Source organism: Artemia sp. Qi Xiang Cuo, chromosome 12 (genome assembly GCF_049724085.1).
Source record: "Artemia sp. Qi Xiang Cuo chromosome 12, ASM4972408v1, whole genome shotgun sequence".
NCBI lineage: Eukaryota > Metazoa > Arthropoda > Branchiopoda > Anostraca > Artemiidae > Artemia > Artemia sp. Qi Xiang Cuo.
This window is the reverse complement of record NC_142805.1, coordinates 12,770,536-12,798,374: the sequence shown is the minus strand read 5'-3', so window position 1 is coordinate 12,798,374 and position 27,839 is coordinate 12,770,536. Positions and strand designations below refer to the sequence as shown.

The 27,839-nt window shown below is 36.1% G+C and overlaps 1 protein-coding gene across 6 annotated transcripts in view; it reads right to left on the bottom strand.

Moving 5' to 3' along the window:
* The window catches only part of LOC148945795 (myosin-IIIa-like), a 244,434-nt gene that overhangs the window by 54,455 nt on the left and 162,140 nt on the right, over window positions 1-27,839 (bottom strand). For all 6 annotated transcript variants that reach the window (XM_089098132.1, XM_089098128.1, XM_089098127.1 and 3 more), the window contains 5 exons: window positions 23,189-23,333; window positions 18,754-18,904; window positions 11,933-12,252; window positions 8,139-8,416; window positions 2,896-3,143 (listed from right to left, as the gene is read on the bottom strand). In XM_089098132.1, the coding sequence (XP_088954258.1) occupies window positions 2,896-3,143; window positions 8,139-8,416; window positions 11,933-12,252; window positions 18,754-18,904; window positions 23,189-23,333 (1,142 nt within the window). The remainder of the gene's footprint in view (window positions 1-2,895; window positions 3,144-8,138; window positions 8,417-11,932; window positions 12,253-18,753; window positions 18,905-23,188; window positions 23,334-27,839) is intronic.

Below are 27,839 nucleotides of genomic sequence, written 5' to 3'. Positions count from 1 at the left end.
CGGAAGTCTGGGCCGAAATATTCGCATTGCATATCCTATTTCACTGGCTCTAAAAATCATAATTTTTTCTTCTTATCGATTATTTTTGTGTTTTCTTGTTTTCTTCTTTTCTTTTCAAGTTGTTTGTTTTCTTGTTTTCTTCTCGAGTCTTTTGCCTTCTTGCTTTCTGCTTTTCTTCTCGAGTTTTTCGCCTTTTTGTTTTCTTCTTTTCTTCTCGAGTCCTTTGTCTTCTTCTGTACTTCTTTTCTTCTTGAGTTTTTTGTCCTCTTATTTTCTTCTCGAGTTTTTTTTTGCCTTCTTGTTTTATTCTTTTCTTCCCGAACTTTTTGCCTTTTTGTTTTCTCCCTTTCTTCTCAAATATTTTGTCTTTTTGTTTTCTTCTTTTCTTCTCGAGTCTTGTTAATGTTGTAGGATTCCATAGATCTTCTACTGAGAGAAGATTCAAAATATATAACAATTGAATGCATCACAGTGAAAATGTGCACCTAAGCTTTTCATTTTAGTAGCGTTTTATATATTCTGCACAGAGAACTAAAAACAATTGTGTTTTATATACACAATTACTTTTCGATTCTATTTTAGTATCAAATGAGTGCTCAACTGAAAATTATCAAAAGCCAGACGTTTAGGGATGTACTTAGATTGAAATGGAAGTTTGTCAGCCCTGAAGTAATTTCCGAATCACTGATTTTTAGCTATATGACAAGTATTAAATATCAGGGTAACTAGAGGACTTTCATCCAAATGAAATTTCCGCTCTTTCCACCCTTCCCTCTCTTTTCCTTCAAGGGAGGCAAAATGATTTTTACAAGAATAGAAAAACACCTGCAAACATTCAACGTATCAAGCTGAAGCCCTTGAACTCACCTTTATAGAACATGTTTCTGAAGCTTGGTCAATTCCTTATGGTCACTTATTACACAGTGGCCTTGCAAGTGCAGCAGCGAAAGGATGTTGAATGTTCAGTGAACCCCTATTTATATGGCTATAGGCCACAAGGTGGATCTTATACCTCAGCTAAAAGGGAAAGACCTCCGGCCCCAGCGGTTCAGCTTTCTTTCTTTTGATGTAGCAGTAAATTGATTTACGAGTCCTTCGGGTCTCCCCTTTTAATGCCCAGTTTAAAATGTACTTGAGTCCACAAGGAGTGCAGGGATATTAAGAGTGATTAAGAGTGGATTGAGAGTGAATTGCACAGAATCACTCTTAATGAGAGTAAAGACGTAGACGTCAAAGTCTATCAAAGCTGTTCCTATACTAATTTTATTTCTTAATTTTATACTTGAAATATGTGTACTTGTCTGTTTTTTCTTTTATTGTGCATTGTGTTCAAATTCAACATTTCGAAGTTCGAATTCAACAGTTCGAATTCGTTAATTCAACATTTGCTAAGCAGCACATTTTGTTTTCACTTGCTTATTCCTTCCACACTGAAAACTTTAGCCTGAATATAAAAAATACCCTAAAAAGCAGAGTGCCAGATACTGTATTTTTACACCATTTTTTTACCCTGGAAAATGAACTATCGGCTCGTCTATAGATTTTTTTTGGAAATATATGCATACACACATACAGCAATAGTATTCAATCTTAATTGTACATCTTACCCAACCTCAAGTTTGATCGATTTCCAGAGGGATTAGGTCAGAATGAATTTGTTCCGATATGGGCAGAGAAAAGAACATTTGTATTGCAATTTGTCCCGGATCAAATCGTAGATATATTGGTCTAATGGATCGGCTTGACCTATCCAAGAAATAATAATATTAAATGATGTGTTCTATCCCCTTTTATATGGATTATTTTGATGGACTTTGTCTTAAGGAGCACAGGAAAGGCAATTGGAGACCACGGAATCAAATGGGAAGGAAAAAGTCTCCTGGACTTAGATTATGCTGATGATTTAAGCATCCCAGATGAAAGTGTGAGCAAAATGAATGAACTTTTAGAAGTTTGCGAGTTCAGGGTGATAGAATAGGTTTAAAAATTAACGTTAGGAAGACTAAGACTAGGCCAGGAATAAGTGAAGATGAAACAGTGACGTGGGGTAACGAAAAGATTGATCAGATGGGCAGCTTTACTTACCTTGGTAGTGTTATTAGTAAAGACAGTAGGAGCAGTGAAGATGTTAAAAGTAGAATAGCCAAGGCTCAGGGTGTTTTTTCACAGCTAAAAAAAGTTTGGAAGAGCAGGAAGATAAGTCTGCAAATCAAGATTAGAATATTAGAAGCTACAGTGATGACAGTGGTCAAATATGGCTCAGAAGCATTGGCGCTCCGAAAAGCGGATGAAGATTTGCTAGATGTTTTCCAGAGATATTGCTTAAGGATTGTTCTGGTACCCAGCTGAATGACCGTATTTCAAACAGTAAGCTATACGAAAATGTGGTTCAATACCGCTTTCTACTGTTATAGTGAAAGAAAGGTTGAGGTGGCTTGGGTGCCTTGAGAAGGATGAAATATTGCCAGAGATTGACTTTTCGGCCAACCGTCTAGGACTAAACGGTTAGTACCGCTTTCTAGGGCTATAATGAAAGAAAGATTGAGGTGGGTAGGGCACTTTGTGCGGACGAAGGATAACAGATTGCCAAAGGTTGACTTTTCGTCCAACCGTCTAGGGCTAAACGGAAAGCAGGTCGTCCTCGTCTGAGGTGGGAGGATGTCATAAAGAAAGATTAAAAGGAAATGGGAACTTCCTGGGAGGGTGTAAAAAAGAAAGGCGTTGAATAGATTGGGATGTAGGAGTAGCGTGCGTACTGTGTTGGCCTCAGGCAGCTTTGTGCTGCGGTTAGCTGTTAGTAGTAGTAGTAGTAGTAAATAATGTCAAATAAAATATTAATAACAGCTAAAAAAAAACAGATTCTTTGAAGGTCAAAAGAAAATGAAAAATGATCACCTGGCTCAGATTTCTGTTTATCCATCCTTATTTTTGCAAGCCAACGTCTGACACACGCCTGAATTCTTATAATTTTTCTTACATGTTCATCGTGAAGTCGTGATAGATATTCAACGTGATAATATTTCAGAAAGACTTTAGTTTTTCCAACAGCCCACCCATCCAGCTTCATTCTTTCTAAAAGCGTTACAACTGACTCTCTATTTGCAACCACTCTTTCATGATAATCAAACGCAAGGAAGCAATACCTGTAAAATTAAGAATTTCATAATCAATGAGTTTAGTTGTTTACTGTGATCGCACGCAACTTTAGGCCCACAGGCCACAGTTAGGCGACAGTTTATGCGCGCGCAACTTTAGGCCCACAGGACAAAGTTGCTGCGCACGCAACTTTAGGCCAACAGGCCACATTTAGGCCCAAGGTGCTGTGCACGCACTTTTAGGCCCACAGGCGAAGAATTTCCGAAGACGAAAATTTCAATGCGAGTGAATACTTTGAAAATTTAGAAAGGACACAAGGGTTTTGTCAGTATTAAACTTAACTGAAGTTCTACTTAAGCTTCTAATCGTGTAACATAATTCGTTTTATTTTGAATAACCTATTTCAGATCCTTTACATGCCATGACTCACTAAATCGGGATTCGTGCCACAAGACTTTAAATCTTGCCTTTAAATTGACTTACGATTACTGTCAGGTTATATTTTGTATCTGTATTATTTTCCCTGTTCGCAAGTTGATTCTTTATGTTCGTCTTTCGTTTGCTTTCTTTTTCATTAGTTTCATTTCTTTTTTTTTCTATTTTGTTACTCCAGTTTATTTGAAGTTACACTGAGTTTATTTAATTTATTTGCGCTTCCAGTTACTCCAGTTGCACGCTGGCAAAATTAAACTTATCTTATAGTTTCAGAAAAAAAAAATTAAACTTATCTTATCTTATAGCTTATATCAATCGTGAAAAATCACTCATATTAACTTTCTCTTTTCTGAGGGACTATTTATCCCTTGCTTCACAGAATGTTTCAGGCATCATGGATATCAAAGTCTTGGGAATATATCTCACACATGACCTGAAGTGGGAAAAACAGACACAGGAGATGATCAAACGGGCGAACCTGGGTATCCTTTCTTTGAAACTCCTTGCTCGTCATGGTGTTCCAACCCCCCCCCCCCCTATTGCGTATGTTTCTTACATTTTTCAGACCGCTGGTAGAATATTCTTGTCCGTTTGGCATTACGGCTTGACTTCTGACCAGAAGGACCGCCTGGAAAGGATCCAGTACCGAGCTCTTCTGGTAGTGTCCAAATCTCCCAAAGTCCCGTATTACCCCCTTTTGAAACAATTTTGACTTAAAACTCTATCGACACGCCGTGATGAATTGTGTTTTAAATTTGGTGTCGGTATTTTGGAAAATCCGTGGCTTTGTGAAATCCTCCCCCCTGAGCATCTCCCTTCGCGCCAAAGGCTCCTGCGAAATGTAGCTCAACCAGTACCGAAAATTCAGCCGGTATCAGCATGGCATATACGGTACGCAAGTAGTTTTGTTCCCTCTTTCGTCAAGATTTTTAACTCTGCACCCCCTCGGCAGTGATTGTATATTTTTATTTTCTTTGGTTCATTATTCTTTTTATTTGCTTGACTCTGTTTGACTCTGTTTAGTTTGAATCTGTGATATTTCGAATCAATGTATATTTTTGCATGACGATGGCTATGGCTGTGATTTTCATATGTTTTATATGTTTAGTGTCTTATTATGACAAAAAACTGCCGCTGAATGGCATGACCGTTTTTATGGCGTTTGAAAATTTATCTTATCTACACTGGAAAAACACTTATCCAATAGCAGCTAAACACGTCAATCTACAGACAATATTATTGGTAAAAATATTCCCAATCACATTAACCACAGCAGTGAATTACAAGCATATTAGTACCATTAAACTTCTATATGTATTTTATATTTCCGTTGTCAATAAATTAAAGACCTAGTTTTACCATTACAGACGTGACAGTTATCAGGTCGTTACATGGATACTCCGTGTAGGCAAATTTAAGCAATTTACGTAATTTCTATATATAGTTTTGAGTCATAATTTCTATATAATTTTCTATATAATTTCTATTCTATATAACTGTATAATTTCTGTATGCAGTTTTTGAGTCGTAATTTCTATATTTCTATTCTATATACAGTTTTTGAGTCTTAATTTCTATATAATTTTCTATATAATTTCTATTCTATGTAACAGTATAATTTCCATATACAGTTTTGAGTCGTAATTTCTATACAATTTTCTATATAATTTCTATTCAATATAACTGTATAATTTCTATATACAGTTTGTGAGTCGTAATTCTATATAATTTTCTATATAATTTCTATTCTATATAACTGTATAATTTCTATATACAGTTTGTGAGTCGTAATTCTATATGAATTTCTATTGTCTATATAATTTCTATTCTACATAACTGTATAATTTCTATATACAGTTTTTGAGTTTTTGAGTCGAGGTAAATGACTAAACCTCTGAAAAATGTGAGAAAACCTAATATAAAGTCAAAATGCATGCTTCGATTTTCTTTACAACGAAAAGTGAGTGTGAGTGTTGAGATTGTGTGTGATTGTGATTCATGACACAAATAACCCTAAAAATATAATACACTTAAAACACAAATATTGTCTTTTAGGCAATTTTAGGGTGAATCCCCATTCTTTTTTTGGGTGTAGACATAAATCTTTGTTCTTTTCATACGAAGTGTGTCTTAATGAAGATTTGTTCTGCTGTCCTGGAATTGAATTTGAAAATTTGAATTAGGATAAAAATGTTTCAATTATCTATTAAGAGATACCCTATTTTTAAAAAAGTTATGAACTAAGTGAAGAGAAAATTAGCATCGTGACGTAACGTGTATTGGGAATAGCATGTACAAGAAAACCCTTTATCATATATGACAAAAGATGATTATTTTGGTATTATTACATTAAAAAATGCTATTTCATATATTAAAAACTTATTTCCTCCCCCCTCCCCCGAAAAAAAAACAAGTTTGCTGATTTCTTCCACCTTCTTGGATTAAATTTTTTGCACTCCTTTTATAAACGAACAATTACACAGACGTTCATAATGATTACAATATTATTTCATTATTATATTATATTCAATATATAATATTATATATTATTTTATACTTCAATATTAAATAATACTTTAATACTTCAATATTATATTTAATACTTCAATATAATATTAATTTAATATGTAATAAAATATTTAGATAATTATTTAATACTTCAATATTATCCGTGGACCTTTTTATTGTATGGTCCCAATAGCATTTTCAGTATTGAAACAATGTCCATGCAACAAACCGAAGTGAGCCAATTCATACCATAGTTGAAAGGTCTAATAACTACGCTTTTGGGGATGACGTAGCCCCCGTTGTCCCTCGACAAAAGATGCAAGTTACGCACTTCGTTCTTTTGCATAATTTGTTATTAGGAAATATACGGGAATTGTTCAGGCGATATTTTCTACGGGTGGATTCTCCATAGGAAGAACTTTTCGTGGGGAAATTTTCTGGCGGAATTTCCCGGCATGATTTAAAAAACAGTTAGAAATTAAATAAAAAAAAACAAGTTTTTTTTCAAATGAAAGTAAGGATCAACACTAAAACTTAAAATGAACAGAGATTATTCCAAATGTAAGGGAGCTGTCCCTACCTCAACAACGTTCTTTACACCAAAGTTTGACTTTTTTGTCACAATTCTTTAAAAAAGACTGCTCAAAAACAAGGTCCATTGAATTTGAATGAGAAGTATTTTTAAAGAACTTCAAGACTATAGCATAAAGAACAATAATTGAGAAAGAGGCATTCCCCCCTCAAATACAGAATACTGCTTTTCGTTCAACTTTTAATGTCGTTCCTTACTTTTAGTTGAAAAAAAAACTCACCTTGAAGTAAACCTTAACGATGTTTTGTTCACGTTCACTCATAAACCAAAAACTTCACAAATAAACTCCAATTAGTATCAAGGCCGGGCCCAGGATTTTTTTTTCGGAGGGGGTTTTGCTAAAAAAAAAAAAATTCGGGGGGGGGGGGGGTTACACAAAAAAAAGCATACAAAATTGGTTTATATCCATTTTGTTACGTTTTTAGGAGTCAGACAAACAATTCGGGGGGGGGCACACCCCCCTAACCCCTCTCTGTGTACGGCCTTGAATTGTATCGATCATTTTGGGAATTATATTAATTCTAATTGAAAGCAAAATTGATTGTAGTCTTTCTATAAGATGGACATAGGGCTCTTTTGAAAGCCAATGAAAAATAACAACCTAACAGCATAGTTTATTCTTCATAAACAGGAAGACTCTGTTTATGTTTAATAAGAAGAATAATTTTATTTTTCGAAAGACTAAAATGGTTTTCAAAAGTATTTCTTAAAGAATTGTGACAAAAAAGTAAAACTTTGGCTTTCTCTTTATATTAAACAATTTACCGTCAGGAAAAACGAATTTTCAAATTGTAAATAATGAAAGAAAGGTTGAGGTGGTTAGGGCATGTTGTGCGGATGAAGGATGACAGATTACCGAAGATTTTTCTTTTCGGCCAACCGTCAAGGGTTAAACGGATAGCAGGTCGTCCCCGTCTGGGGTGGGAGGACGTCATAAAGAAAGATTTAAAGGAAATGGGAACTTCGTGGGCGGGTGTAAAAAGAGAGGTTTTGAATAGATTGGGGTGGAGGATGAGCGTGCGTAGCTGTGTTGAACTCAGGCGGCTTGGTGCCGCGGTGAGTTATTAGTAGTAGTAGTAGTAATTCAAAAAAGAAGTAACTGATTATTCACTACATTTGCTGCCCAGAAAAATTAATTTTTGAACTGTTATTTTAAAACAGATGCAGACCGAATATTTGCCCTCGCGAATATATTTTTGTCCTCAGACGTCTTACAATTTCATAAATTTGAACTAAATTTAAGAAAAACACACTAACTTACGCAATATTTCAATATTCATTGCATAATGTGGACATGTTTATTCTTTAAGTCCTTATTTTTCTAGAATTTCTTTTCTATGGTGCAAATTCAAGAAAAATCTAACTGGAAAAATAGCCTCCAAGGTTGTCTACGAATTATAAACAAATAACAACAGATACTAAACGGTAAATAAGGTTTGGGCTCGTGCCAAATCATATCTTTAGATTTAAATAAAAAAAGAAAGAAGTACGAAAAATAATGGGGTACCTTTTCAAGAAATCGGCAAAAGTCGGCCGACTGGAGAAACCATTTTGTCGCATCTTAACTGTCTCCATAACACCTGCATATTCAAGCTGTTTTAAGACTTTCACTTTTTCAAATAATTTTGGCACATTTTTGTCATTTGGCTTAATACATCTGACAAAATGGGGCATTCCTCCCACCATTTTCTGAAGGAGGTCCATAAGAGAATACCGAAAATACGTTGCAACTGTCTGTTGAGCTCTAGTTTGAGATGCCAAGCCTTGAGTATTGTAAATACGTGTCTGAAAAGAATACTGGTTTTTAATACGGAACGATCAGTTTCTGTTGAAATACTGAAATGATTTCAAATCACTGTACCTTCGTAAATTCAACGAATGAGCTTTGGTTACGTAATTATTTGACAAGGATTTATACATTCGATAAAATAGAGAATTCCTCCTAAAATTTTTGAGGTAGATATATGAGAAAATACCAAAATAAACCTTGTGACTCCCTGTTGAGCTTTAGATTAAGATTATAAGCCTTGAGTATTGTAAATGCGTATCTGAAACTAGCTAAAGTTTTTTTTTTTAACTATGCACAATTAAGACGTATTATACTGAACAATTAAAGACATAATCCCGGGGGGGGGGGGAGGCATGCCAGAGGAGTGAAAAGTGTAAAATAAAAGGAATTTAATGTGAGATGTCAGAACTAGAAGGGGGGGGGGGGTGAGCAGCTGCTCCCTGTAGCATTCCGCTTAATTCTCGCTTAACACTTGTGCCTAATTCCCTGCTTGTGCCTATACCATGCTTGCGCTTACTTAATGCTTATGCTGTGCTTAGATATTGCTTTTAATTTGTAGGTAGCCTGGTTCAATAAACCTTTACACTACAGAAGTATTACACTCCCCTACCCAGACATAGAACCGCCATTGCATATACCCATATATTATTGATAATACTATGGTTTTTTGCAGTTATTTATGTTGCCATAGTATGTTTTGTTATTGCTTCCGTTTCTAATTTCCTAATTCACAAAATAAATTTTGAATTTCAAATTCAAATGAATTTTCACTATGCCAATAAATTTCTACTTCGGCACTAGTAAATCTAGTAAGATCATTGCAACGTCGCAAGTCATATGTTGCAACATCAAACAAAGCTGTTCTTAAATTGTCAAGTAATAATATTTGTTAACGATTATATTTTCATAAAATATATAAAAAAGTTGCTTTTTAGTTTTTAGTCTTCTGTTATCTATTAATATATAATTTTTTGGTGGGAAAAGTTTAACTTAAAATTACAATATAAATCCTTTTTTAAAAAGAACAAATTCCGAGAAATTTCTCATTATTTAAAATAGTTTGTCCTTATCATCTTTTCTAATAGGTAGCCATTTTTATTTGCTGTAATAACCTTGGATTTGCAATTAACCCAATTCTGGTATTATACAAAAATATATTCTTAGGGTGATAGACAAAACCGCAAATTATACAAGTAAACAATAAGAAATTAGTCAAAAATAGTCAAAACGACTGTAGTTCAGAGATAGGCCGCGTCCAGGGGAGGGGGGGGGGAGGGGAGGGTATTTGGTTTGAACCTCCTCACCCCGAAATTTCTGTCTCGCTCGTAACAACGTAACAAAAATGCATATTAACACATCTTCGATAAATTTTTTAATTTGTTTAGTAGACCTCCTCCCCCCGAGAAAAATCTTTCCCCTACCCGAACAAATATGCTGGATGCACCAGAGACCTCCAATCTTCATACTCCCTGTCTCCAATCTCCAGGCCTTCCAATCTCCAATCTTCATACTCCCTGGTCTTATTATTCTTACTTATTGTACAGACGGCGTTTCATTATACAGCTTTCGGTCAGTTCCTATTAGAAATAGCTCATGGACTATTTCTAGATATCGCGAAATTTAAATCACCAGTCTTGTTGAAGTTAACTAGGGGAGAAATTGAGCAAATCCGTCTAAAGACGGTTAATCTCTATCCATATCCTTGTCTACTGGCCTATCACTATCACCAACCAGTCCCGTAAGAACGCTGACCCCTAACAATAAAAATGGGATAAATTAGTGCAGTAAAACGGGACTGATTGCTCTGGACGTTTTTACGGGACAAATCAGTCTAGTAAAACGGGACTGATTGCCCGGGAAGTTTTAAAGCGATACCAATCATTCCAGTAAAACAGGACTGATTAATCAGGACGTTTTTACGGGACCAAACAGTCAATAAAACGGGACTGAATGGTCAGGACGTTTTTACAGGACTAATCAGTCAAGTAAAACGGGACTGCCTGGTCGGGATGTTTTTAAGGGACCAATCAGTCAAGTAAAACGTAACTGATAGGTAAGGATGTTTTTACGGGGCTAATCAGTCCTGTAAAATAGGACTGATTAATCAGGACGTTTTTACGTAACCAATCCGTCTAGTGAAACGGGACTGATTGTCCGGGACGTTTTAAAGCTAGACCAATCATTCCAGTAAAACAGGACTGATTAGTCAGGACGTTTTTAAGGGACCAACAGTCAAGTGAAACGGGACTGTTTTTACGGAGTAATCAGTCAAGTAAAACGGAACTGATTGGTACGGATGTTTTTACGGACCAATCAGTTAAGTAAAACGAGACTGATTAGTCGGGAAGTTTTTACGTGACCAAATAGTCCCCGTAAAAACGCTGACTCCTAACAATAAAAATGGGACCAATCGGTCCTGTAAGACAGGACTCATTGGTCCCAATGTTTTTACGGGATCAATTAGTCCTGTAAAACGGGGCTGATTGGTCGGGACGTTGTTACGAGACCAAATAGTCCAGTAAAACGGGACTGATTAATCAGGGCGTTATACGGGACCAACCAGCCAAGTAATACGGGACTGACTAGTCAGGACGTTTTTACGGGACCAATCAGTCTAGTGAAACGGGACTGATTGTCCGGGACATTTTAAAGCGAGACCAAACAGTCAAGTAAAACGGGACTGATTGGTCAGGATGTTTTTATGGGACCGATAAGTCAAGTAAAACGGGACTGATTGGTACGGATGTTCTTACGTGACCAATCAGTCCAGTAAACAGAACTGATCAATCGGGACGTGTTTACGGGACCAATCAGTCAAGTAAAACGGGACTAAGTGGTCAGGACGTTTTTATGGAACCAGTCAGTCAAGTAAAACGAGACTGATTAGTCAGGACGTTTTTACGTGACCAAATAGTCCCATCAAAACGCTGACTCCTATCAATAAAAATATGACTAATCGATCCTGTAAAACGGGACTGATTGGTCCCAATGCTATTACGGGACCAATTAGTCCTGTAAAATGGGGCTGATTGGTCGGGACGTTTATACGAGACCAATTAGTCAAGCAAAACGGGGCTGATTGGTCAGGACGTTTTTACGAGATCAATCAGTCAAATAAAACGGGGCTGTTAAATCAGGTCGTTTTTACAAGACCAATCAGTCAAGTAAATCGGGACTAATTGGTCGGGAGGTTTTTAAAGGACCAATTAGTTCCGTAAAAACGCTGACCCCCAACCATAAAAACAATTTGCAGTCTCAAACAAAGTTAATTTAACTACCTGAACCAATAACAAAAACAAAGTTGAACAAAGTTAACACAATATAACAATGAATAACAATAAACAGTCCATACAACAATAAAACAACAACAAAAATAGAATAATAGTACAAATGGCACTAAACACAGTTAATTCAACCTGCTAGTAACGCCCTGCTACTGGCAGGGGCCAGTAACAGGCCCCTAATAATTAAAATGGACCAAAAGTAGAATATTAACTTATTAAAATAATTACTTCTTGTATAGATCCAGTAGCGCTCATTAACTTCACTTTTGGAGAGTTCTTTTTTAGAGTCCCCCCGGGACTATTTCTAGGAGTAGCAGCGAACAAATTCCCAGTTTTCGTTAAAGGACACTGGAACAGGAATTGAACAACTTCGTCTGAAGACTGCCTCAGGACTTGAATTACTTCTTGAGCAAGAAAATTTCGATTCTTAGGCAAAAAGTTGTTGGCATCATAAACTACACAAGCAGCATAGTGACGTATGCTAAAGGTTAGGTCAGCAGCTTTAGATTTGATATAACATGGATTGGTCACATTTTTGTTAAATTTATCTGAAAGAAAGAAATACTTATTTATTTCGGCATGGTAAAGAATGCCAAACGTTATTGGCATCCTAAACGATACAAACAGTACAGTGACGTATACTCAACAATAGGTCAGTTAGTAACATTTTTATTAAATTTATCTGAAAGAAAGAAAAATTGATTTATGAATGCATAATAAAAAACTGCATTAGTCCGTTGGCATTAGAATCACCCCTGTTCAAAATTAAACATGTTAAAGGTTAGGTCACCAGCTTTATGTTTGACATGATATGTACTGGTAACACTTTTAGTTTATTAGAAAAAAAAACATCGATTTCAGAAAATATAAAAAGGAACGTCATAAACATTGCCAACTTCATAAAAAAATGCAGGCAGCCTACGTGTATCAGAGCTCAAGGTGAAATCATCTATCTAGATTGGATATATTAAATTTGAAGTTCGGTATGTTCTTGAATTAATTCAGTGACCGGAGTTAATTAAGATATCATTTAAAGGATTAAGTTAGGAATAAATAACAGTGGACTTTTGGTAAACTTGACCTAGATTCTTCATATTCCGTGAGGACATAAACTGGATTGAACTTTGAATCTAATTGGATTGCGCAACAAGGGAAACTGAGAGCAGTAACAGATTAAGAAATATTATCAATTTTGAGCATTCAAAGAGCGTAGACGTAAAGTGATTTAATAAGATGTTAACGTGACCCTAATTGGTGAGCAGGATCCCCAAACCAATCCCCAAACAAAGACATTAACTAGGCCCAGCATAAAGCAGAAAACTCCCTGTGTCGATTGTCGAGAATATATACGAGAAATTTCAGCGTTAAGAAATAAATGTTCTATCCTTGAGAATGAACTTTCAGCCCGTGATAAGCTTGACAATGAAGTCAGGGCTGTTTCTGAAAAGCTTGCGATTGGTATGCAAGAATGCCGTAAGCTAGACATTTTAGTCTACGAAAAAAGAAACAACAATCCATTCTCTGAAGATACAGATAAATCAGTTTCAAACCGGTTTCCGCTGGATCAAATCTCAAGCGGCCACGAACTTGGTACCCAGCCAGCCGCCCAAAATAACCAACACGAAATGAATGCTGTAAGTGTGACGTCAGTTAAATCGGATACGTCCCTTCTAAGTGCGGTGAATAATAATATTGACATAGCCGCAAGTGATGAGAATAATGTGATTCCGATTGACAAGTTACAGGAAGAGGTCTTACATATCATTTTCGACAAAATAATGAAGCCACCATGTAAAGAGTGATGGTTCTATCTGATTGATTTTTGCAAGAAGGGAGCGAGTTGTAAATTTGTTTATGAAAATTAAGTGCCTCTGGTAAACAGATATAGAGTTTAACCTCGGCCTGAATAGCCCAAGTCAAAAGGGGTATGTAAATTTTTCAAAGAAAGAACATGTAAATTTGGTATTCACTACCGGTTCCTACATCCATGTTCTAGTTTCCTTGCCAAGACATGTAGTAGTATTGAATGTGTCCTTAATCATATAAAGATGTGCCCTCGTTTTAGATGCTTAGATGAAAATTGTAGACTAGCGCATATTAACCGCACTGACATATGCTCATCAAAAAACGCCCACCTTCGACGACGCAAACAGCAGAAAATCCAAAACAAACCCTCTTGGGGTCTAGAAAAGAGGGGAAAATCTTGGGTTCAAACGCGGGTCCACCTTCCTGGGGAATCCAGCAACCCTTTTCAGTACACCACCCCTCCTATGACACATCTCAGGAGCCTCTTAGACCCCCTCCCTCCTCCTCCCCCACCTATCTATTTTCATCAACAGCCAATCAACAACCAGCCCCGTCCTTATTCTATTCCCCCTCCCCTTTACCCCTTTCCCTGCAGAAGGAAGAAAATGTTGGTGACTTCAGTTTAAATAATCCTGTTGCTGCCCCAGTTGCGATAGGGGGCAAGAAATTCCAAAATAAACCTTTTTCCCGGGAGTTTCACGACAAACGTTACGTATTTCCTTCTTTCCTTTACAGCAACGCCGAAAGTTTAAATCTAGAGAAATTTACTGAACTTCAGACTACGGCTCAAATGCTTGGCTTTTCCGTTATCTGTGTTTTCAAGGTCCACCGGCAAGATCTTAATTTATTGAGGGTTCCTAACTTTTCTTCTTTTATTAAACTTCGGCCTGATGACCATCCTCTTGGGAAAAAGGAGGAGGAATTATGACCCTCGGGCACTAAGATTTTCGACCCCAGCTTTTCAATATAGCTTTTCTTGGAGACGATGATTAATTTATTGGGTGGACGCCCTATCTACGTGACTCCATAGTCTACTCTCTGCTATAGCATTGTGCGTTTTCCGACACTCATCTGCTCAGCCCGCTGCAGCCGGAACAGGATTTTGCGAGAAGCTGCAGGAATCGACAGAATACGTCCAGAGAATTCACCCATATTTTGGAGTAGTAATGTTAGGAGATGCTAAAGAACTCGATAGCAAATCGCTGGCCAGGTCACTTAACCTTAAAACTCTAATCGATTTCCTAACAACTAAGGGGAATACTTCTCTGGGTGTAATCCTGACAAATCTTTCGGAATATTACCAGACTCCAAGTAAACTAGCACCACTTGGTGGAAGTTATCATTATATGTTACAGTGGAACCCCTTGGAAAAAGTAAAAATTAAATATTCAGTAACCGAAGTTTCTTCAAGGCCGATCACTGACCATGGTCTGCTGCAATTCGGTGACTAGATAACGGGAAAAAACTGGGTCGCGGTCTCTTCAGCTAAAGACTTGGATTCCCAAGTAGAAGAATTCCATAATAAGGTAAATTCAAAATTCCTCGAGTGCTTTCCTGAACGTAAGACTAAATTCTGTTCTAGTGATAAGCCATACATAAATTCAAAAATAAAGCGACTGATAAAACATAAATTGTACCTAATACGAAAAGGTCAAGTGAACCAAGCAAAACAGATGGCAAACCAAATAAAATGGAAAATCAAAGAGGCACAAGCAAATTACTATGAAAATGAAGCTGACCATCTTTTAGAGTCCTAATCTTTGCAGTTCTTCAGTGAAGTAAAAAATCTGACTGGTAAAAGTTCTCACCAGCTGACTTAATGAAGGAGGAGCGTCTAAAGAAAACTGCGAATGATTTAAATGACCATTTTGCTTCAATTGTGCAGTCATACCCCCCTCTACCATCCGAGGATCCTCCAGTAAATTTAATTACTCCTTCACATTATAATTTAATTGTTGATAGTTCATCGGTATTTATAATCCGTAAACTCTCTTTGTTAGAAAGAATCTTGGTTGCCCCTTTTGACATTGCAGTTGCTCTCTTTAAGCATTTGCTAGGGACTTGTAATTTCCCCTTCAGGTAATTTTTAATAATATAACAAAAACAGGATATTTTCCAAAGAAATGGAAGAAGGGGTTTATTACTCCCATTCCAAAGAAAGGAGCAGCTAATGATTTCTCTGGTGTCCGGCCGATCACAGTTACGTCATTTTTTAGCAGAATATACGAAAGCTTTGTTCCCGCATGGCTGAAAAAGTATCTTTTGAAAGTAACTGATCGAAAGCAATTTGGTAACATCCCTAAGTGTTCGACAGTTCATTACCTCGTTAATTTAATTGATTTTATTTTAAAACACCTGGATGAACTTGGAAAATGGATAAATTTAATTGCAATTGATTTCAAAAAAGCATTTGACCTTGTTGATCACAAAATCCTTTTAGAAAAAATGACAGAAAAAAATATACCTTGCTTTAGTAACAAAATTATCAAAAGCTTATAAACAAAGCGAGAGCCAACTTTAAAGTATAGGAACCAATATTACACTTTTCAACCAGTTTTTTGTGGAATTCTACAAGAACTTTTAATTAATCTACTCGGCTTCCTCATGACAAATGACATTTATGCTGAATTGGGGGACATATGGATACAGGTTGATGACTTGTCCTTAACGGAAATCGTATCTAAGGATTCGAAGAGCAATTCTGCTGGTTTCTCAACCAAGTTACCTCAGAGGCAGCTGAACTAAACATGGTCGTGAATAAAGAAAAATGCTTGGTCACGACATTTTCTTTTCTTCAGAATACTCAACCGTCTTTCGAACCTCCTATCGCTTCCGAGGTAATAAGCCATAAAATAACTTTACTTGGTGTGGTGATTTCTTCTGACCTCTCATGGCGGGAGAATACAAAGGCAACTGTAAAAAAAGCTAACGGCGCAGTCCAAACGCTAAAAACATTGAAAAAATTTCGAGTTCCTAAGGACAAGCTGAAACTATTATTTCACACTTTCATCCGCCCCTTAGTTGAATATGCTTGTCCGGTTTGGCACTTTGCCCTTACCCAGGATGAAATTGATAAAATAGAACGAGTTCAGAAGAGATCACTGCAAATTATTTATGGCGGTTCCCCTCTACATTACTCTTTTTACCTCAAGGAATTTAAACTTGAATCCCGCCGAGGAAAATTTGGCTCCTCCCTCCTTCAACATCCCATCTACCGATCATTCCTTCCCCCACCTTTTGTCCCTATAAGATCTCGTACCCCCAGGGAAGTGGCTGAGTAGGTTCCAAAACTAACCCCAGTCCACTGTAACACCATGCGCTACAGTAAAAGCTGTGTGCCAAGCTTTGTGAAATATTACAATGATCTCTAGTGTTTTTATTCTTTAGATTATTTTATCCTGACGAAGTTTTATCAGATAATTTTATTCTCAATCTCAAGTGTTTTTATCCTTTAGTTTATTTATCCTGACGAAGTTTTATCAGACAACTCTATTTTGCTAATTATGCCTAAGAGACATCATGTTTGGGCTTTGCCCATGAGAGCTATGTCTTGTTTTTGAATTAAATGAATTTAAATTTGAATTTGAACTAGCTTATATTAACAGTTAGGTCATCTAATTACACTTTTCTTAAATTTTTATGAAAGGAAGAAAATACAGAATTACGAAAGCATAATCAACAACGTTATGAGCGTTGTTGGCATCAAAAATGCCACATCCACACACGCGTTCTATAGGTTAGTCGACAGATTTAGTTTGATATGGTATGAATAAGTCAAATGTCGAAAAATATATCTAGAAAAAAATCGACTTTCATTAAGAGAGTAATAATTGTATATGAATAAATATATTTTTTCTTAAAAACGGCTCGATAATTTTTCTGAAAATTGTCACAGAAGCATTTTCTGGCCTGAAAAAAACGAGCCAGATACAGCCAGACTTTGAGAAAATTTGTTTACAGCGCTAATTTTAAAAAAACACATTTCTGATTGTTTCAGAGGAAAAACATTTTTGAACTCATAAGAAACGCTTATGAATACTAACATCATATGAATGATGTCGCATTCATCAATATTTCTTATCATTATGTTTGCTTTTGCACACTAGCATTTTATGGCCTCACAAAACAATCTAGATAGGCCACAACCTTGGGAAACTCAAATTTTTCCAGTGTTGATAACATCAAACCTATGGCTCTATAATATCAGGAGAGGGCTCTTCCGTGAAATTATATGAAACTTCTATTAAAATTAAATTTGCACAAATCAGGTTAACTTACGAGAAGTGGAAAAATTTTTTGCAGTTGATCGTTCTGAATAATTACCTATGTTACAGGCCAGGTAAACAGCTTTACATTTGATGACATATAGAATTGGTGAAATTTATGTTAAACCAGTATAAAAGAGACAAGAAAACGCAAGAAAATAAGAAAGCATTAAGGGAACATAAGAAATATAAAACCATACGACCAGAAAAAATTATAAAAACACAACATACAACGTCATAAGCGCCATGGGCGTGAACAATTGCATAAAATTACACCTGTATAAATTGAATTATGCTAAAGATTAGTTAGACACTTTAGATTTTACCATAAGATTTTAGATAGACACCATATGTGTTGGTTAAATTTATGTCAAATTACTCTGAAAGAATCAAGTTACTGATTTATAAAAGCATAAAAAAACAACGTCATTAGCGTCATTGGTATAACAAATAACACCTGTAAAAAATGAAGTATGGTAAAAGTTAGGAGAACAGTTTTAGACTTGACATGACATGGATTGATCATACTTTCGTTACAGTTATCTGAAAGAAAATTTTGATGCAAAAAAAGTATGATACAGAACGTCATAAAAATTGTCGACATCACAAAAACCAAAACAGCATAACAGTTTATACTAAAGGCTAGGTGAGCTGGTTACATTTTTCTTAATTAAAAAAAAAATATTGATTTATAAAAGCATAATAAACAACGTTATAAGCGTTGTTGGCATAAGAAATAAGACCTTTACAAAACAACGTATGCTAAAGTCTTGGTCAACAGAGTTGAATATGACATGAAATGGATAGGTCACACTTTTGATAAATTTATCTGAAAGAAACAAAATATTGATTCATGAAAGCATAACGAAAAAAGTCATATATGTTATTGGCACCATAAGCGACATAAGTAATGAAGTATGCAAAAAGTTAGGTCAACAGCTATTTAATTGATATAGCATCACTTATAATTCAGCTTACCAACAAGGGAGAAATCCGTTGCCTTTGGAAATCGGCTTTCTTCATCCAGAAGAGCCAGTATGCCAAGAGGCTTACATAAAAACATGTCCAAGACTGGTCGATTGTCAGAAAACTGCACCATTTGAACGTCAATACCTTCCGACATGTACTCCTAAGACACATAAAAGAAAGTATTGTAAGGTTTAGGACATGGTCTAAAAAAAGAGACATTCGCTGCGCCAGAATTATGATGAATTATGAATTATGCGCCAGAATAGTGATGTACCTTAGGCTTTTTCTTAGAAACTGATTTAAACTTGCTTTAAATAGAATAAGATTACCATTTTCTTATATCTGAGACAAGTTTTAACCTTTTTTATCAATTCAAAAAAAAAGAATGCGAATTTAAAAAATAATATAGTTTGGTAGTTTGACGAAATTTCGGTGATCGAAGGATAACAAATGCATCGTTGTACGTTGAAATATTGAATCGTAATTTTAGGGGAGGAAACTTAGGAAAGATGATGATGTAACTTTTGACGTAATTTAGGCTTTTTCTTGGAAACTGATTTGAACTTGCTTTAAATAGAATAAGATTACTATTTTCCTGTATCTGAGAATTAACCCTTTTTATCAATTCAAGAAAAAACATGCATGTTTAGAAAATAATATAATTTGTTAGTTTGACTAAATTTCAGTCATCGAAGGATAACAAATGTATCGTTGTACGTTGAAATATTGAATCGTAATTTTACGGGGGGAAAATTTAGGAAAGATGATGATGTAACTTATGACGTAATTTGGGCTTTTTCTTAGATACTGGTTTAAACTTGATTAAAAATAGAATAAGATTGCAGTTTTGGTTTGTCTGAGACAGGTCTTTACCATTTCTTTAATTTAAGAAACAAGCCAGCAAATTTTCAAAAATTACAATTTGGTAATTTGATAAATCTGAATTTCAGTCATCGAACGATAGGAAGTGTATTGCTGTACGTTGAAATATTGAATCGTAAGTGTACGAGAAAATAACATATCAAAAACTTGCACATAGAAAATAACACTTAAACAAGTCAGCTTAATAAAACGTGAAAAAATAATCACTGGTATAGAAACAATTTTTAGTTTTATAGTTTGCATAAGATATACCTGTATTGGATAGACACAATAGTTCGTAGCTTCAAAAATTTCAGCTAATAGCCGTTGCGCTTTACGTTCCAGATTCTCAGTATTGATTCTCAGATTATAGAAGGTAATTTTTGGGATAAAAACAGGCTATACAATAAACAAATTAATCGTAAAAAAGCGAGACAATTTTAATACTACAAGAAAAATCCCCAAAAGACAATAGCGGCTTCCTCGAAGTCCTATTCATATGCAACCATAGCTAGACATTTATTCCTTAATATAACTAGCAGGAATGGAAAAGGTTCCAAAGCTGCCAGTAGCAGAAGTCAACAGAATTCCAAAAGCTACCAAATCTGCCAACAAATTTCAATAGGCCATGAAAACTGCCAAATAGCATTGCTAGTATCAATACATTTAGAAATAATCCCAAAAAAAAACAATCCTTATCTATTGCCTACCGCCATTATGTCTTTGTATTATATATAACAGATTCATCATAAAAATAGGAAAAATTTAGTTTTCTATCCTAAAAAAGATCTATTATTTCAAAAAATATGCCTAGAGTATTAATCTAATTGGTCAATTAAAATTTTTACACTTGAAAGTTGAGCGCAGTCCAACTCATCATATTACACACGGTATACATTATCGGCTTTGCTGTCACCTGTTATTGGTTTTCTATCCACGACTATGAATACCACAGCAAAGGTATTGCCCAAGGAGGCGTTTTGCCTAACATTCAAGCAGTCCTTCTACCCAAGAAGACTGAAAAAGCGACAAAGGCTTAAGTGAATCTAACTCTGGCCCTACCCCAAATTAACCAATACCAATACAGTAATGAGTTGTCTTAGCTTAGCCATTAAAAAACATGGGACACAGCATGCCTCGCACATTTGTTCTTGGCTCCTCCTTCGCGCGTGCGCAACAACCAATTTATATACCTTTGCTATGCTTTGATACGCTATTAGGAAACTAATCAATAGTTCAGTATCCTGACCACCGTCCCTTTATGGCGCTGTAATGTGTCCCATTAATGAAATAATGGGAAATTATCGTATTCAGTCGAAACTGATATATACGTAAATCCGCTCGAATAGAGTATCGTATATCGTAGATACAGTCGAATAAAGTATACGTATATCGTATGAAGTATTGCATACAACCACACCTATGCTAACACTGTAGGTCAGGTATGCACGGCTACTACCACAAAATTTTTGAAAATATCAAACTTTTTTGAATTTCATGGTTGAATAATCTGACAAAACTGACTACGTAGAAAAAAAATGACATAATAGGGTGCTTTCTGACGAAGAAAAAAAGCCTAATTTGTCAGAAGACATCAGCCACAAAGAGGATAGCTTACCAAGAACTCCATAAATGCTTGCCCGCTTCTTTCACTTTCATCATCAGCATAATGCTCAATCAAAATCTTGTTAGTATTTTTCCTTCATATACTTGCAATATAAAAAAGTGCAAAAAAAGAAACAGCTTCGATTAATATTATTAAAAACGTTAATAATGTGTGTGAAAACCACATCTTTTTCTTCTACAGCTTATATATGAGTTGAGGTTTTACTTGTCAAGATTCACATGCAACTCTTCTGGTGCGGTTGTCTAGATGTGCGCAAATTTTTATATCCACTAGCATAAATATAAGATTATATACATTACTAACAAAAATAGCAAATGCTGACACAAATAGTGTAGCTCAGGTATACAGGACTGCTATCAAAGAATTTCTGAGAATTGTAAACTTTTCTGACTTTTACGGTTAGATAATCTGACAACAGACTTTGATGTGTTTTCTGTCAATAAAAATTTAATGTTTCAGAAAGCATTGACCCCAAAGAGGGTGGCTTATCCAAGACACAAAAGTGCTTTCTTCTTCCAACTTCGTCATCAGCATAGTGCTTGATCAATACTTTTTCTATTTTTTCTTCGTTTTATTCATTAAAGTAAAAAAAAGACCATCTTCGATTAATATTATGAAAGACATTAATAATGTGTGCAAAAACCATAACTTATCTTTAGTTTCTTCGAAAGATTATATATCAGCTGGGATTTTCTCTTGTCAAGATTCATTTGCAGTTTCTTTGGCATTTGCTTGCTTCTCTCCAAGTTGTTCTGAAACACCCTCTTGCGTGGTTTGGTTTTTAGCCGAAGTCAGTGAAGTCTTTGTTCTTAACGGCTTTGTGGGGTCACTCATTGACCTCATAAGCTGGCTTCTCAACAACTTTACGTTTATCGTGAGTATCCTTCCTTTGGTAAACAGAATCTCCCCGAGATTCTCTTAGAGTGTTTTTTAAATAATGCTGGGAAATCCAGTCCCCTTCATGGAAAATCGTCTGATTCCGTGTCCCCCCCCCCCAAAAAAAAATCTCCAGGCACCCATTTAGAGCTGAGCCGACTTTGGCTGAGCTTACAGAGTCACAATATCGATCCCATCCCAAACCAAATAACCGACAACACCAGGACTCGAACCACTAATCTCAGAATTTGAAGTCTGGAGCGCTAACAATTCGGCTAAGACGGCTCAGGATGGGAGATATCTATCAAAACATGCTAACACAAGTTAAAAACATACAGAACAAAACAGCTTAATAAGATATAGCTTCCTTTAAAGGGGTAGATTTCCTATGGGAACCACCAGGTTGATAATGTTTGGGTTTTCAAGAATGAAAAGCGTTGTCAAGTTAAATAAACTAGTTTGGCTTATCGATTTTCAAGTTTCTGTGTGGCAACACTGACAAAATGTCCTGCTTCCCTAAAAATTGTGTAGCTTTGAAACAAACAAAAGAAAAACCATAAAAACTGCGGTTTTCAGATATGAGTTGACAAAAGAAGGATGCAAGTGATAAAATGATTTTAGTCAATGTGGCAACACTGACAAAATGTGATGCTTCCCTAAAAATTGTGTAGCTTTGAAACAAACAAAAGAAAAACCTTAAAAAATCGCAGTTTTCAGATATGAGTTGACAAAAGAAGGGTGCAAGGGTTAAAAATGATTTTAGTCAATGTGGCAACACTGAAAAAATGTGATGCTTCCCTAAAAATTGTATAGTTTTGGAACGAACAATAGAAAAATCTGAAGAAAACCGTGGTTTTCAGGTATGAATAGACCAAAGACGGATCCAAGGGGTAAAATGTTTTTATTTTTCTGTTCTCAGTATTTAAAATTGTTTGGTACAGAAATAACACGTTGCTGCCCCTAAATTATATCCAAAAAGACCCGAACTGGGTATTGAAACATTGCTTTTAGTATGCAGTAGATTTTGTCCTTTTTCTGAGTGTCTGAATGAGCCACAAGAAGCAAACTAAATTTACTCACCTGTTGCTCCCATGTGAAAATATGCTGATTAAAAAAATATTGAACTTGTTCGTTTGCAATGTTGATGCATAGCTGCTCAAAAGAGTTCGTCTCAAAATTTTCAAATCCAAAAATGTCTAATAAACCCACCGCCAGGGGTTCACCACTAGAAAGAAAAGAGTTATTCAAGAAGCAAAAAATGAATAGATAGAAAAAAAAAATATTAAAGCAAGGGATAGCAAAAATATATTTTACGTAATTGTTAGCCGGTACACACTCGAGAAGTGGATTTAGGTTAATCATAATTAAATATACCAAAATATGATGAAAATATATTAGTTTAGTAACAAAACTATAGAAACTACAATAATGAATTATGGAAGCAGGACCGCCAAGAACGCATTACATTGAATGCCTGACCTAACCCAAGCAAAATACCATCTCTATATATTACCTATTTAGTAAAAAAATACCTACAACGTAGATTTCAACTGAGCCTAAGCTAATTGTCCTAATATACAGACAGGTATAAACTGGTTATTGTTTGATCGTACAGATCGAAATTCTCGAGGGTGTACTGGCTAACAAGGAAGTACCAAAAAGGATTATCGCAGCCTAATTTCATATTTTTCTTTTATGCAATGATTTTACAAGATTATTTTTATATATGCCAAAATAAAAAGTTAAATAAGACTAAGACGGATTTTATTTTCTATACATGCAATCATGTAAAAATCAAAGCTCGGCAAAAAACAAAGCCATACTTTTGGTTAGACTTAAAATTAACTTTAAACAAAACCAATACGGAAGTCAAAACGACCAACATGCCAAATAGCATTCACAAATTACTTTCATAGCATGGGCGTAGACAGCGTCCTGTTTAGAGGGGGGCAGCCGATACTGTGATGGAGGGGGATCAGAAGAAAAGAAAATAGCAATTGTTTCTGTCTTAGTCAACAAAAAGTCAGTCGGGTTCTCTGGAAGTACCATAGGTGTCCCAAGAGGAACACTGCAAGACTACATGAAAAAAGTTGATAAGCTAAATATCCCTCTAAAAAGTCTAAAACTGAGTTTCTTTACACCCTGTTCCAGCACATGATAAATATTTACAGAGGAACAAGAAAAAGGACTAAAAACTTACTTGAAAACGGTAGCTCATATGCATTTCGACTGCACTCCCCTAGAAACACGTAAATTTGCATAAAATTATACCCTTGTTAAGAGTATAAAAGTAATGGGTAACTTGAAATGCGAAGGTAGTTGAGACAGTGGAGGAATTGCAGGTAAAGATTGGTACCGTGGTTTTATTGATTGCCTTAAAACTATCAGAAGGCACAAGCTCATGACGGGCAACTGCTTTCAATCAGCACAGTGTAGGAGCTTTCTTTAACAACCTGGAGCAAGGTCAAGATAAAAAAATGATACGACCAGAAGACATTTGGAATGTTGACAAATTGGGTCCGAAAACCACAAGCCTGGTAAGGTCATTGCACAGCAAGACCAGAAGTAAGTAGGGAAGGTCACGTCAGCAGAGAGAGGTCAGTTGACTACGATTTGTGCTGGTGTTAATGCATTGGGAACACAGTCCCTCCTCTTCTTATTTCCCCAAGAAAACAGTGTCTGAAAACTATACTTAGCGTAACTTTACCAGGAACCATCATGATCAACTCAGAAAATACTTCTGGCTGGATGACTGCCTCCCAATTTTTGCTTTACTTGCAGTTCTTTTTACCAATCAAGTCAAACCCACCGAACAGTCACCGGAACTTCTAAAAATAGAAGACCAGACCAGCTTATAGACCATTGAATTGCTTGATAAAGCTAAAAATAATGGTGTGTACTTTTAACTACCCCTCCCCAATCTACTCACAAACTACAACCTCTAATAAGAATAGTCATGGAGTGCCTTAAGGCCTACTACAACCAGGAAGCCACAAGTTTTGTGACTGCCCATAAACGTAAAACTATATCAGTGTATAACATTGCTAAGCTGCTGGGAAAAACATATCCAATGGCTTTCACCCTTGAGAATATAACCAGTGCATTCAGAGCAAGTGGAATCTAGATCTACCCCACCAACAGAGATATCTTCAAGAATTGTGAGTTCGTCTCGTCATGTCTCAGACAGAATGCCTACCACATCTAGTGAGGCACTTACCAGGAAGTTTCTATGCTCAGCGCAAGTCCTGTGCAAGATTTAGACTCCTTCTTTAACATAGACCCGGAAACGGAAGCAGCACAGTTTCTGTCTCTAAATGAGAAGCAGAGATCAGCAGCTAAATCATTCAAAGAGATCGTCCAGCAAACCCCTTTCCAAAAGGATCAACACGAAAAATCACGAAAAATTTGAAAAAGTCAAAAGTGCTTACTGACACCCCTGTGAAAAAACGCATTACTACTTGGATAAAAGCTGTATCTGCCAAGAAAGCCCTAGGCCTGGAAAGAAACAAAGTCAGAGAAGAGAAAAGGCAAAAAGCGAAAGGCATGTTTCTCGTAACAAGAGTTGCAGTTGGAGTGACAATGCATACGTAAATGAGCTTGTATACAACAACTTTTCAGACTCTAGTATGGACGATGAAGACGAGCCTCCTACCAGCAACTTCCAATTTGACACTAGAAATTCAAGGCTGATGATTATATTTTGGTTAAGTTGAAGAACAAGAAAGGGAATCCTGTTCATTATATTATCATTATAAAAAAAGTAGAAACTGAAGAACTTAAGGTCCACTTTTTGAAGGATACTGGAGCAAAAGACTTTGCGCTAATGACAAGACGATAGTGTCTTAAAGAAAGAAGTTGAAATGAAACTACAACCACTGACAGGTGGAACACCAAGATTCGCGGAACGGCTTTTGGTGTTGATCAGCCAATTCATAATTTGAAAATAACACTCTTTAGATTTTTTTACGCCTTACCGAAATTCATTTAGTTTTTCTTTATAGTCACCATATTCTTTCTTAATTTTATAGCCGAAAAACAAGTTTTAAAGTTCCCCTGGCAACATTTCTGTTTCTTTTGTCAGGTACCTGAAAATAAGCCAAAGACGTCCGAACCAGTACCGGGGTGGCTCAGGTTTGGCACTCTTGACCGTTTGAATGTAGAGACATCCTGGTGGAAAAGTGGTGGAGTATTTCTAATTGTCTTTTCAAGGATGGTGTTGAATGAGTTACCTTTGCTCTGGCATACATAGCAACTTAAGAGAATTAAAAAAGCCAAAACCTACAGATTGTGGGCCAGTCTGCTATCTATATATCGGACCAAATCAATATTGAAAATCAAAACGTGGATATTGATATCAGAAACGATATTTGGAATATTCTGTTTATTTCCAGCTTTTTCAATCATCTATCAGTGAACATCCAACAGAAAAATTCCAACATACAAAAAGTTCTCGTTATCTAATGTAAATTTGAAGTTCTACGGGGGTGGGGCAGCTGCCCTCCCCTGCACCCGTTCCCTACGCCCATGTTTCAAAGTCCTAATTATTACACCAAGCGCCTACGCAGAAACATGTTTTAAAAAAATAGGGAGTTTGTCATAACTCTGAAAATACAGGCTAATCATGCAGAAATATTAGGGACATCAAACATATTTGGACGTTTTCAAACGAAAACATGGAACCCGTCGAAGGTGATCATGTAGCCTATACATGACCTAGGCTTAGACACAACCAAACACTTCTCTTCAACGGATTCTTATGACTGAAAAGCTCAAGTTAGTCTATATTACTTTCAGACATATCAGATTAAAGAATATGCAAATATTTTGAAAGGATATATATATATATATATACGTATACGTAAGGGGGGGGGGCTGAAAAGTGATTAGGAGGATCCAAGATCTCCCTCCCTTCTCTTTGTCTTTTTTAGATTTCCCTCCCCTCAACACTGGTAAAATTTTGAAAAGCGATTTTTTTTGAAAATAGGCATAAGGTCTAGTAACTATGTCTCTGGAGATGTAATATCCTCCAAAGCCCCCAGGGGAAGTATTGTAATTTATTGAATTTACCATTTTCCTCCCCACTGAAAATTCTCCCCCAGGAGATCCTTTCCATCGCAGAAAACTACCCCACGAAAAATGTCCGTATGTTTCTCAATAATAAATACTATCTGTAAACAAAGGACAAATTACAAAACTTACAGCCCTTTCCCTATTGGGCTAGAGGGGTCTGTGCCATCCTCAGAGGTATATTTATTGGAGCTTTCAGGTATAATGAAGCAAATGGCCATCTCAAAATTTCATTCGGATGTTCTTGGGGAAAAGGAGGCATCAGAAAGGGGCTAGTTGCCCTCCACTTGGCTTGGTCACTTAAAAGGGCACTAAAACTTTCAATTTCAACTTAAGCAGTTCTAAGGAAAGCTAAGGTGGAGGTAAAACTTGATAGTCCCCCTTGGTGTCCCGAAAATTTATGATCTGCGCTGTCATTATGAATGTAAAGAGTAACATTAAAACCCAAAATGAGCAGAATATACTCCATATAGGAGGGGGCTATCACTTCCTTATCCCCAATCATGGTGCAGGAGCTTCGTAGGATGCTCATTCGATTGGAATTTGAGAGTTATAGTCCTTTTTTTTAAGTTGAAAGTGATAGGACACCAACCTGTCCTAGAACTGTTTTTGATATTTGGTCCCTTTGATATTTTGTATATTCTCCGTGGCAGCTTAATTTTGT